Source organism: Anastrepha ludens, chromosome 4, assembly GCF_028408465.1.
Source record: "Anastrepha ludens isolate Willacy chromosome 4, idAnaLude1.1, whole genome shotgun sequence".
Classification (NCBI taxonomy): Eukaryota; Metazoa; Arthropoda; class Insecta; order Diptera; family Tephritidae; genus Anastrepha; species Anastrepha ludens.
Window position 1 is genome coordinate 7,263,438 of NC_071500.1, and position 13,187 is coordinate 7,276,624.

General features: G+C 42.2%; 1 protein-coding gene across 1 annotated transcript; it reads right to left on the reverse strand.

The window, feature by feature from the left end:
- Positions 1-7,613: 7,613 nt before the first annotated feature.
- LOC128860628 (P protein) lies at positions 7,614-10,024 on the reverse strand. Its single transcript, XM_054098263.1, has one exon. The coding sequence runs from the start codon at positions 9,978-9,980 to the stop codon at positions 7,647-7,649; it is 2,334 nt and encodes a 777-aa protein (XP_053954238.1). The 5' UTR covers positions 9,981-10,024; the 3' UTR covers positions 7,614-7,646.
- Between the last annotated feature and the right edge of the window lie 3,163 nt (positions 10,025-13,187).

Below are 13,187 nucleotides of genomic sequence, written 5' to 3' on the forward strand. Positions count from 1 at the left end.
CCTAAAACTCAGCAGAAAGGACCTGGGAGTACTGGTGGGTGTAATCACAGGGCACAACGTCTGTGGTCAGCATGTGGCTACCATTGGGGTCGTGGATAGCCCGATATGCCTATCCTGTCTTGCGGATAACGACACTGCAGAGCATTTTCTCTGTAGCTGTCCGGCGTTTTCCAGCGTCAGACTTAGGATATTGGGTTGCGATATACTGAGAATAGATGAAGTTCATACTCTTCCTCTTCCGGATCTCTTAAGATTCATCAATGAATCCAGGAGATTTGTGACAGACTTCAAACTAATTTTTCAGTCTTACCACCCACATTTTATCTTTCCTTTCTCTATTCTTTCTACTTAATTCTATGCGGGTGTAGTACAATGGTCTGACTGGTCCTGACTGAGTGCTTGGACTTGTCCAACCCCCCACAAATCTAATCTAATCTAATCTAATCTAATCTAATCTAATCTAATCTAATCTAATGTTGTTAAATTCGACAAATACGACTTTAATGCCCGATCAATAATTCATATCTTTGCTCATATCGGTTTTGTCTCACCTGTGGAAGCAGTGAGACCAGACGTATCCCGCGTTGATCGAGCTTGCGGCAGGAGGAACATCCGTTGAGACGAAGTTTCGCTAAGCTGGCTTTATACTACAACAGGCCTGCCAACGTAACTTATTCTTTGGTGACTGATAAAAATTATTGGGGGTAGCGCCGACTATGACACCGAAACGAATCATCGAAAGAAAAAAAACCCAGTTAATCTAAAATTGAGGTTTCCTTTAGCGGCGTTGGCCATGCCAAACAGGAAGTGTTATGCGGATTACACTGGTTCTCATATCGCATCTTCTGTGTGGTTATTCGATCAAGTCATAAGCCAAGGAAAATGCGAATGGAAAATAATCGCTGAAATCGCAGTGGAGTACATGGATAGGAACGTTACATGTTCAATGTCAAGAAATGGGTAGCTGGCCTTATATTCGGGGAATTGCACAAAATCGTGATAGATAGAATGCGTTAGTCTCCTTCCAATGCTCCGACTTGTACCTTTAAATATGTAGATTTTTTTTGTATTCAATTTATTGTCAAGTACTCAAAAAAAAACCAGGAATGATTTTGCTGAAAACATTTTGGGACAGTTGGAACGACAAAATAGAATTTGACGCGCCGCCAAAATTGGCATATAAAAAGTAGATCGGTGATTGGAAGAAGCATTCGAATTTGGGTATCGGTGAACGTGGAGATAACTTTGAAGGGAGTGAAATAAATTTTATGAATGAACCACTTGATGATATTGACGAAATGCGGATATTTTTTGTACATGACCATCATCCCAATACATATCCTAGCTTATTTAGATACTTTGAGACCGTGCAAATTGGGCTATTGAGTTTTAACACAAGTTGAAGGAGGAACTCATCGCACGTTTTCCGCGCGAGATGCGGAATACCAAAGCTACCGATTGGAAAAATGTCTGAGAGTAGTTTCCCCCGAGCGAACAAACTGACGTAGAATTTTCAATAGCTTCATTAAAGGGAGTCTCAGAATTGTCTTAGATCCCATTTTGAAAAAAAAAAAAAAAAAAATTCATCATCGTCAAACTTCAATGCGTCTATTTGTGTGAGCATTCATATGAAAACTTTCTTATCGTTGTTGCTCTTAAGAAATGTATGCAGTGGGTTCTTTGAAATTTTTTCTAAATTTTTTTTTAATTTTATTTTCGTTCTTTTCGCCAACAAATAAGCAATCACGTTATTTCATAAGCCACACCCCCTACTACTGTCGAGAATTTCGCATGCATCTGGGAAATTTAAAACCACAAAGCAGATCGACATTGAAGAAGTTGCGGAAAACCACAGTGAACAAGTGCACTGAGAAGATGCGTTGCGGTCGCAAGCAATCAGCCGCCTATTCCGTGTATGTGCAGCAGTGTGGCGCTACTGCAGCAACTGTTTTTCTGCTGTTTGAATAACGCAAACTTTTGGCTACACGTTTCGATCATATTTGTTCCCACACACAAAGCGAGTTGATGGTTGAGCAACAGAAATGCACAAAGCAAAAAAAAAAAACCCAAGCAAAAAAAAAAAAACAAAATTAAAAATGTAGATAGCCGGATTATCAAAGTCCAACTAAGCGGCATTCGCGGCAGCATATAAACTGTTGCAAATTCCGTAGCAACGTAGTTGTTTGCTTTGCTGCTACGGCTGCTGCAGTTGGTAAACATTTAATTTTCGAGAACGGAGAGGATTGCGACTGCTGCAGTATTTGTTTATCTCGGTTTTAGTGGCGCAACGTCCATTCGTATTAAATTCTATGCCTCAGCAGCGCGCATCAATGGCAGCGAATCACGCATCTCACGATCGAACTATTATTACTGATGTTGTGCTGCCAAAAATATTCCCACCTCAACTTGTAAAACTGCGGTGGCGGCCTTGTAATTACGATTGATATTCGCACGCGCAGTTGCCTCATTCATGAAACGAAAAAGAAAAAACATCAAAAATGAGAATTTAAATCCAAGTGAGTGTCTGCCTATCGAACGCCTGTGCCGCAACATAGAGGTTTTATGGGTTCACTATTGCCAGCTCTTTCATATATCTACATATCGCCTCTTCGTTCAATCACAAAAGCAGGGACATATTCCTGTGTTTATTCATAAGAATAACATAAATGTGTCTCTAAGATGAGCAAATGCACCACGTCTTTAAGATCCTATCTGAGCAGTATCCACTGTTTTTGACACCTAAAAGCGTTCTGATACCCATCGTTTCATTTCGAAGGAAATTTGTTGTCAAAGCAATGGAGTAATCCAGAATGCATTTAGGGAGGTTTGACGGATATTTTCTTTACCGATGGGTCCAAGAATGAAATAGGGTCTGGAGCCGGATGGTACTTAAACGATATTATTAAGTATCACTATGCTATGGGGGAAATGGCAACTGTTTTTCAAAAGAAAATGTTTGATATCCTGAAAGTAGCCTTATAGATAATCGAGAGGAGATGGAGCGGAAAACAGATTGGAGTTTTCAGTGACAGTCAGGCTGCACTGAAGGCCCTGAAGAACGCGAAGGAAACCTCGAAGATTGTTTAAGAATATAAGAAGAAGCTTAATTCTGTCGCAAGACAGAACAGGCTTGTGTTTATACGGATTCCAGAACACTCCGGTGTTCAAGGAAACGAGATTGCCGAAGAATCGGCCAACCGTGGATCAGCGGCCCCCGCACGGGGACCACAGCCAATAAACGGAATCAGTTCTGCAGGAATCAAGAATTGGATCAGCGATTATCTATGCAATTTACATAAAGAGCGATGGTCCGGTCTAGAACGCTGTAGAACTACAAAGTGTTTTGTGATAAGTCCGAATAGAAAACTGTCAAACTTTCTACTAAAACTTGGAAGGAAAGACGTTCGGTTGATGGTCAGTATTGTTACAGGACGCAACCCATGTGGTTAGCATATGACCACCATTGGGATCATTTAGGACCCGATGTGCCTGTCTGCTTGGAGGAGGCGAATAGCACTTAGCACTTTCTCTTTAAGTGTCCTGCCTTTGCTAGAGCAAGGCTACGAATTTTGGGTTCCGATGTCGTGGGAATGAGTAATATTCGTTCTCTAAAACTGGAGGATATTTACAAATTTCTCAAAGAATCTGGAAAGTTCTCACAGGACTAACTACCTTTGTATTTGTCTCTATTCTTTCCGATCTCTTTTTAATATACTTTTCTCCTTTCCTCTCTGACTATTTTTCCAGAGCTCTAAACACAATGGGCTTTTTTAGTAGTTCCCCAGCATTCTATGTCGTAGAATACCCAGGCTTGGGCACTCACACATCTAATGGAATTCTAATGATGTCTGTTCTTGGCTTTCGTAACAGATCGTCAGTTCTCAACTTTTTGTACTCTGGCCACGTTTTCTTCGCTATTTTTCAGGTATCGGTGTTGGTCCATCTGTCAATAGCCTGCTTCTGGAGTTGCTTCGCGGGCAGTCCACTGCTACCACCTCGGATACTCTAGAGGAAACCCTCTGTCTTGCCAGCTCAGCTTTCTCATTTCTTTCTATGTTCCTATGGCCAGATACCCAGATGGAGTGATGTCTGTCATGCGTGCTAAGGCGTTTAATTCTTCTTTGCACTGTCTGGCAATGAATTTGAATTGGTTGTTGGTGACTCTATAGCTAAGATGGCTGCTTGACTATACGTAAAAATATGTGCTGCCGATAGTTGTAGTGGATGATTTTTGATTATCCTACAAGCTTCCCTTATCCCGAGGACCTCTGCTTGGAAGATGCTATTCCAATTCGCCAGGCTAAAGGTCTTGGAAGTTTCGAGGTCTTTCGAATATACTCCCGCTCCGATGTCGCAATCCATCTTGGATCCATCGGTGTAAAGTGCGGTGGTATCTTCCTTGACTACTAAATTTAGCTCCTTTCGCGGGGAAACATTACCTTAAATTCTTGTCTGAATTCTAGGGTAGCGGTAATGCAGTCTGGTGGATTGCCGTTAAGTTGGAGTTTAGTCGAAGCTGAAGAGTTGCTGACCGAACTAAATGGGGATGAGTATGAGATGGCACAGAAAGTATACAAGGTATAAGGTGCAGTAGGTTCATGGTAGATATTTTGATTTTTTTTTTTGTAATTAGGGTCTTAAAACAAACAATGTTACCTCTGAACTTGAAGTTAAGAGGATGGAAAGTTGCGAGAAGCCTAGAGAGACGTCTACTTCGGCTGGCAATATGAAACAGTTGGAACGACGGCCGAGGGCGAACGCATTATCAGGTATGGCTGAGTTGTAGGAATCTTGACGCAACACCAGTTATAATCTAACGGACCGGCCAACATGACGGAACGTCCTGTATAGCCTAGCGGACTTTCTAACATACGCTGATAGAAGTACATACATATCGACATAGAAAAAAGCATCCCTCTTATCTAGGGCCATGGATTTCCATGTTCATTGGATGGCTTACAGTCGGGGGCACCCGGTTTTATTCTTACAGAGGCTCTCGAATAGCCATCCAACTCCAGGAGGAGCAAAGGACTTGCTGCCATACTCGACCGATCCCTTTCCTTTTACCTTTACTTCTGGTCACCCAAAGGGACTCATCTAAGTAGGTAGCCAAAGAAGCAGATGGATATGAATGCTAAACAAGAAGTTTCAGACCACTACACAAGAAAAGAAAAAGAACCGCTAGATGCACCATGGATCTAGAAGGAATGATCATAGAACTAGATCACTCACCAATTGAGACCGTCCTTGCATTAGTACGATGATCGGTATAATCATCGGGTACTGCTTAATGGGAACTTGTGGGGTTTCTTAACTTCTGTCACAAATGAAATGGCTTTTGTGACAGCTGGAGGAACGATAAGGAGGTGGATAGCGTTAAACACTTACTCTGCCACTGTCCTGCTCTTGTCAGAAGGCGATATTGTTGTCTAAACTCTTACTTCTTTGTACATATGTCTGACAGACTTTGAATTGGCAGTCATCCATTGTATTTTATAGTTTATCAGAGAGATGAAGTGGGCATTCTAGGGAAACTTGAGTCCAAACTAGTGGTGTCACAATAAGCCTCCAGGGATACACTCCTCTACATTTAAAACTAAGCTTTAGCTCTATGCTTAACCGCTGACGCTGCGCTTTACATGGGACAGTAGCACCTACCCTGCTGTATTGGACGGATACGCTGACAAGGCGCTAGACGCAGTGTCAACATGTTTGCTTAGGTAAGCTACCCACCCACTGCGTTACCTTAAATAAGAAGAGTCTTAGTGACCAAATAAGATTTCAGACACAAAAAAATTTCCTACGTGGAGTACTGAATCCCTTTGACACTGAACTATATGTAGAAGCACCTTTTCTTAACGCTTAAGTGCCCGTTGTTGTTCATGCACAACGAACAGAGAACTCGCTTTCAAAATGACTTAGTTGTTGTTGTTGTAGCAGTATACTTATACCTGTCCGTGTTATGTAGATGACCGGTTGTCTTTGTCTAACTCATCTAACGGTAGGCCCAAGAAACTTGCTGTTTTGACAGGTTAAGTTCAGAGGGAAAGGGGTGTTAGATGAGTGAGTTTGGTAAGACATGTGACAAGGTGGTTAGTGTGGTGCGGGGTGCCTTCACAGGCTGGACATATGTTTAGTATGTCGGGTTCAATTCTGGGTAAGTAAGAGTTTAATTTGCTATAGTATCCAGAACGTACCCGAGTCTCACGGGGTAACTGGAGCTCTTCGTCTGCTATGGGTGTTGGTTGGACTTCGATAACTGCATTCGGCGTAAGTGGTAAGTGTCTCCCGATGAATGTCGTGTATTGTCAGTCTAAAGCCTCTCCGATCCTATTATTGTCGATTTGTTTTGTCCTGGATCTCATCGGCGTAATTGAAGAGGTGTCTCCTGACGTGTGTGTGAGACAGCTCAGGTTCAAGCAGATGTTTGCATGGGTGGGAACTGCGGTAGCAGCTTATCAGAAATTGCTTGCTGAGCAGTTTGTTGTGCTCCTTCATAAGGAACATCTGTGCCTCGTTGTGTAAAGTGATATACTATGAAAAATAAAAGTTAAGTAAGAGCTAACTTGAGTTTGGCTATTTTAACCCGACCGCCACAAAAACCTAACCTGACATGAATACTAATATAACATAAATTTTCACAAGTTGTGATAAGACTACAAATACAGTTAGGTAGGTATGTGAAATGGTTGAAGTGCCAATCTGGCACTCATCAAGTAGCACTAAAGCGTCCCTTTGATTATACCTAACAGGCAGATATCTACAGCAAGCCAGAGCTGTTGATGTAATGGAGAGGATAGCTAGGATTTAGGTTAGAGCACAGCCCCAGGTCGCCAAAAAGGGGACTCGCAGTGACCTTAATCGTTTAGCTGCCAAATTCGGAAATTTACAGAGAAAGTGCTCCTTCTCTGAAAGGTCCCCACAGCTTCTGCAAAGGGAGTTAAATGGTAACCCTAGCTTTTTCGCGTGTGTGCCGATCGTCCAGTGACCGGTAAACACGGCTACGAGTTTGGAAATTGAATGGAGAGGACTCCAAAAGACTTTCTGAGTCCTTCGTATATTGTACTGGGGCTAAAGGGTTTTCGAAATAGCTAATGAAGAAATAGAGCTCCATCTTTCCTGAGAAATAATTTGTGCAGTTCCCCTTTAACAACTGTCAACGGGATGCCGTTGACCGGATGGGAGGTCTCTGAGCCCAATTCTGTCCCCTTCCTGGCAAGCTAATCAGCAATTTCATTTCACTCTATGCTCCTATGTTCTGGAACCCAGGTCAGAGAAATATTACCTGCACATCCAAGAGATTTGATGTCCTCCTTACAGGAGTTTACTAGTTTGGAACAGCACCATGGCGTCGTCAGAGCTTTGATCGCGGCTTGACTAGCGGAAAAAATGTTAATATCTCCCTCGCTTCCCTGCTTAGGGAACGCATTTTGCTTGCCTGTAGGATCGCAAAGACTTTTGCTTGAAAAACACTAGCAGTATTCGGCAGTTTAAAGGAGATAGATAAATTGGCTAACTTAGAGAAAACCCCTGCTCCGACTCCCGAATCCATCTTGGAACACACAAATACAGTAAAGTTCGTGAAAAAATACTCAATTTATTGTACACCACTTCTAGTTTAATTGCCTATTTAAATAAATTAACATTTAGTGATGACTGGAATTTGTCGGCGGCTCATGCCACTGAAACACTACGTGGCACACATACAGATATACCGACGTAATGATTACATTGCCAATCATTAGCGGAAAACCAACAAAGAAGAACCGCTTGAACGTGAAATTATATCCATGTTGCTCGGCCACGCCCGCTGTCGCTACATTGGCAGAGCCGCCTATTAGTGTTCCATTGCCACCGAAGCATGTACCCAGTGCAAGCGCCCAGACCATCGGATGCAAGGGCAGGCCCAACTCCTTATTCTCTGATAGTGAGATGACAATGCGTATCATCATTGTGGTCACTGGTATGTTGTTCAGGAAGGCTGAGGAAATTGCCGACACCCAAAGCACCAGCTCCAGTGTGACCAACAAGCGATGCTTTTCACTAACGGCGAATATTATATCCTGCACCATATTACCCAAAACCGAGATGACACCGATCTCGGTGAGCGCTTCCATGAGCACAAATAAAGAGCCAAAGAATATCAAGGTCGACCACTCGATGCGGCCCAATATCGCTTCCATATCACGTATGTCGGCAAGAATTAGCAGACATATGGCGCCAATAAGTGCCGCTTCACCGAGCGACAGCTGATGCAGATGCACTGAGTGCATGAAAAATAAAACAATAACGAATACAAATGCAATGGATGACTTAATGAGCAGCGTTTTGTTGCGTATGCCATAGGAGGAGCGCAGTTCGGCAAGTGTTTCTTCGTAGTTGGCCGTTGGTTGCACGCGTTTACCGATTTTAATTATATGATTTTTGACGCGTTCAGCCTTTTTCATTAGCACTTTTCTTAGTTGAGTGGTGTCCTTGGAGTAGGGCTGAATGGCAGCTGCGGCGCGCTCCCATGCGTGCGCACTCTGTCGCAATTCGCTCCGCACATCCGCGTGATAGGGCACGCGCCCCAATTTGCGAAATGTCAAACGTATTTGTATGTAGGTCTGCAGCAAAGCCAATACAACACAAGGCAAGGTGTGAAGCATAAAATTGCCGAAATTGATGTTGTGCGAAGCAATGAAGGAATTTGTCGTGATGATGATGTTCGGTGGATCACCAACAGGTGTTGAGGCGGCGCCAACATTTGCATAGATGACTAGAAACATTAACACCAAAACAGGATCGGATTGCATCACCTCGCACAGCTTAACGACGATTGGTGTAATGAGCAGCATCATGGTGACACTATCCAAAAAAGCCGATATAGTGGCAGTAAAAAAACACAGGGTGTTTACCATTGGCCAAATATGACCGCGGGACAATTTATAAGCGTATACTGCAAAAAAATCGAAAATTCCCGATTCGGCGAGAATGCCCACAAGCACCATCATACCGAAAAGTAGCAATAAAGTTTCGGTATCCATCCATTTCATGATCTTGCTCAACTTGGGCCAAGAACGCATAAAACCAAGCACCCCAATGGCTAGTGTGGCCGCAATTAGGGCAACAAAGGTGCGATTCATAAGCTCCCAAATGATCGATATGTACAGGAAGACCAACACTAAAGCACCGAGTATGATGCCAATGGACGCATCCAAAGAACGTTCAAAATAGTATTTTATAGTCAATTCTTCGTTTATGTTCGTGTGCATTAGCAAACGTAGCTTCTCATTTGCCGCTATGTCTTTCTTAGAAAAATTCCTCAAACCAAAATGACCGTACATCTTCACAGGTTTCACATAATCCAATCCCTTCGTGTTGCTCAGCAAAAAGTATTGCATATTCGATACGATTTTAGTGCTGTTCCTATTTTGATTCGTATCCACATGCACTAGCTCCAAATATGCTGACAAATGTTTATTTTCTCCGGGATCGATATTCGATGCATCTCCTCCAATAAGAAATGGTCCATATGCTCGCAAGCCTAGCGCTTCTCGTGAGATCAATTGTGTTTTGACAATGATGGATGTCGTCTGATTAGGAAAAATTATGGTTAGAAAACCCTCTAGTTTCTCAATGGGCATCATTGGCAATAATAAAGCTATTATTAGCCAAACGGCGCAAAAAAATCCAACTTTTATGTAATGGAAAGCTTTCTGCAGCCTAGTTTCTGGCTCTGGCGGCGTTGGCTCTTCAACTGGTTTTGGCAAATTGAGACGTAGTGTTTTCTTTTGCTTTTGCGGCTCTGACGTGAACTCCTCGTCAGCATCATCAAGATTAAACTCATCAATATCCTCATACTTGTCATTTTTCTCCATTCCACCACGAAGACGTTGGTTTTTCCGAAAGCGCCGACGTCTGTTACTGTTATTCGCCTCTTTAGTCGCCATATTCGCTTGAAAAGTTACAACTGGATTGGATTTTGTTGGTTCAAACATCGTTTCGAATCGCCCGAATAGGAAAATAAAATTGAAACGTTGACATAAATTCTGAATTTGTATAATAAATAGTTTTTAGACTTTTTACAGTGTTGTAGGCAAACAAAATAAATTCAAAAGAGCAGTTCACAAACGATAAAAATAGCGTTAAATTTAAAATATTGAGTGTTTCAAATAGACGAAATCTATTAAAATGAGTAGCGCATGATTCAATACCATAAATAAAAGGTTGAGTAAAGTTTGATAACTGATTTCGGATGCTGCTTAAGGTTAGGTTAAATGGTTGCCTTTGCGAGGGGTCCACTTGGGCAAAACAGTAAACTTTGTTCGTTGTGATACCATACACGGGGAGGGGAGGGGAAAAGGAGAAGGAGGAGGAACCAGACAGGTGGAAAAAAGTAGGAAGGGGCTTGGGTTAGAGGATGACGACCAATAGTGGCTATTTACGTTTGTATTAACCGCTTCAAGCTACTGATGAATTTCACCAAATGTGCGCAAGTGTAGCGAAAGGTGAGAGCCCAGATGTCTAAACCATTACCCGACGAGTGCAGATCAGCTTAGAAGAAGGTGCTGAGATGATTCCATCTCGTCCTCCAGTCAGCTTTTGCAGAAAGGACTTCAAGCGATTCCAAGCCTCACGGCATGGCGACCTAACGAACAATGTGCGATGAGAATACCCACCAATTTCGATAGCTGCGGCTTTGTTAGCCTTAGAAGTTCTTTCGAGCGCCGTCGATCTACCCGTGGTCAGACGGATCTCGCAACTTTGTACCTTTGCACACTAGCCCAGCGCTCTCTGAGTTGACGCGAGGCCCATCCTCTCATATTTTGATGAAACCGTCTCAAGGGCCCACTGTCTAGCTAACTCATTAGCCCAGCAGTTTCTCTCTATGACCGGGAACCCAAATTAGTGTAATATCGAGGTATTCGGATGTAATCAAGGGAGAAGTTAGGCACACCCCCGACTAATTTCGAACGCACATACAACGAGCCTAAGTCTTTATTGCCACTTGGCTGTCGGAGTAGATATTTACCTGTTTTACAGTAATTACAGAAGCGAGTAACCAATCCACCGCTTCCTTAATTGCGGTTACTTCCGCTTGGAAAACAATATTGTGGTCCGGAAGCCTAAATTTGAACTTGATGGGGAGCACCTCGCAGAAAACTCTCTCACCAGCTCTTCACGGGTGGCCCTTATAGCGTTTGCCTTTTGAACCACCTATTTTTTTGAGAATGGTAACACAAATGACATGTCAAATGTGTTCATAATTTACTTAAAGGTTTGACATTTACGAAATGGGACGCTATACGCTTGAACAAAATTGAGAAATATTGAAAACCAATTTCCTAAGTGGTGAGTCTTCTTCTTCTTTTCTGATTTTCACATCGGTGGCTACGTCAATAAGCAAAATTGTCGGATAAGGGGCTCAGAAAATCCACACGTTACTGTAGAGAAGCAAATGCATCCACAAAGAATCACTGATTGGTGCGGTTTTTGGTCTGGCGACATCATCGGGCCATTTTTTTTTCGAAAAGCGAGGAGCCGCGGTTACAATAAATGGCGAGCGTTACCGTGACATGCTCAACGAGTTGTTTCCAAAAATTGAATTGATGACATAGACGACATTTGGTTTCAACAGGATGGTGCCACTTGTCACACTGCCAAAGTTACACTCGAACTTTTGGCTACCGTTTTTGAAAACCGAGTAATCAGCCGAAAATCTGATATCAATTGGCCGCCTCGGAGCTGTGATTTAAGCCCGTTGGACTATTTTTTGTGGGGAGCCGTTAAGGACAAATGCTATACGAACCATCCAGAGACGATTGATGCTTTAAAACACGAAATCGAAGTTGCCATTTATGAAATTGGAGCCCAAACAATCGAAAATGTGCTTGAAAATTGGGTTGATCGAATGGCCTACTGTAAAGCAAGTCGTGGCAGTCATTTGAACGATATTATTTTGCATTCATAAATGACAATGTTTAATCTTCAAAATAAAAAAAAAAGTTTGAGAAACTATTGATTAGTTTTTTTTTTATAGCCGATTCAAAAAGCTAATTTTACATGGTCCACCCTATATATTGACAATGCATGTTATTGGCATCTAAAGGGTGATCAATTTAGAGGTATCGGATTTTAAATTGAAATAAAACAATGAAAATTCAATTTGATTGAACAATCTTTGTTATTTTTTATAGAACCAGCGGCATACAATTTTTTCGGCTATCCGTAAACACCAATTTTGAATGACCCTTGACTCGCTGGAGGACTTCAGTCGGCATCTCGTGAATAACTTGAGCAATGTTGACTTCAAGTGCCTCAATCGAAGTTGGTTTATCCACAAATCATTCAGACTTTACACGCACCCATAAATAAAAGTTCAGAGGTGTGATATCACACGATCTTGGTGTGGCCAATCTGCTGGTCCGAGAGGAGAGATAAATTGCTTACCGAAATGATGACGTAGTAAATCTATTGTTTCGCGGGCTGTATGGCAAGTACCGCCATCTTGTTGAAACTGTGGTGGAGGTAACGGGCTTCAATTTCCGGTGTCTGGCATTAAAAAGTCGCTTATCATGGCGTGGTAGCATTCGCCCTTCACTGTTACATTGGCGCCAGCCTCGTCTTCGAAGAAATATATGTCAATGATTCCTCCAGCCCATAGGACGCACCAAACGAATGTTTCCAATAGATGCAATAGCTGTTTTTGAAAAGCTTCCCTTTAGCCCAAATACGGCAATTTTGCTTATTGACGTAGCCATTACACCAAAAATGGGCCTCATCGCTGAAAACCATAAGTTGGCCTGAGCACGCGATGAACACTTTTGACAGAGCGTCGAAGAGACGTTTTAAAATATTTCAAGTTTTGAAATCTACTTTGGTATTCCGTCAATATTCTTTCTACCTTTTTTATGTACTCATACTCGCTGAGTTCTTTTGGTTTAATATTGGAACAAATTTGTTTAATTGGATACTCAGAGAAATTATTATGAGACATTTTATTTGGATAACAATTTTATAAATTCGTAATAAAAATGACAAGGGAACGTTTATCGAGAGCCAGAAATAATCCTTCTTAGATCCGCATGGGGTATGTGGAATTGCCTGTGCCATATATTCCAAGGCCCAATGAATTGTTTTGGTTGGGTCTTCTAACTTTGTAATCTGCCCCTCAGAAAGTATATGACTAACTCGGGATTTGAGTT

Coding starts and splice junctions, on each gene's coding strand:
- LOC128860628 (XM_054098263.1), bottom strand. CDS start 9,980: ATGTTTGAACCAACAAAATCCAATCCAGTTGTAACTTTTCAAGCGAAT.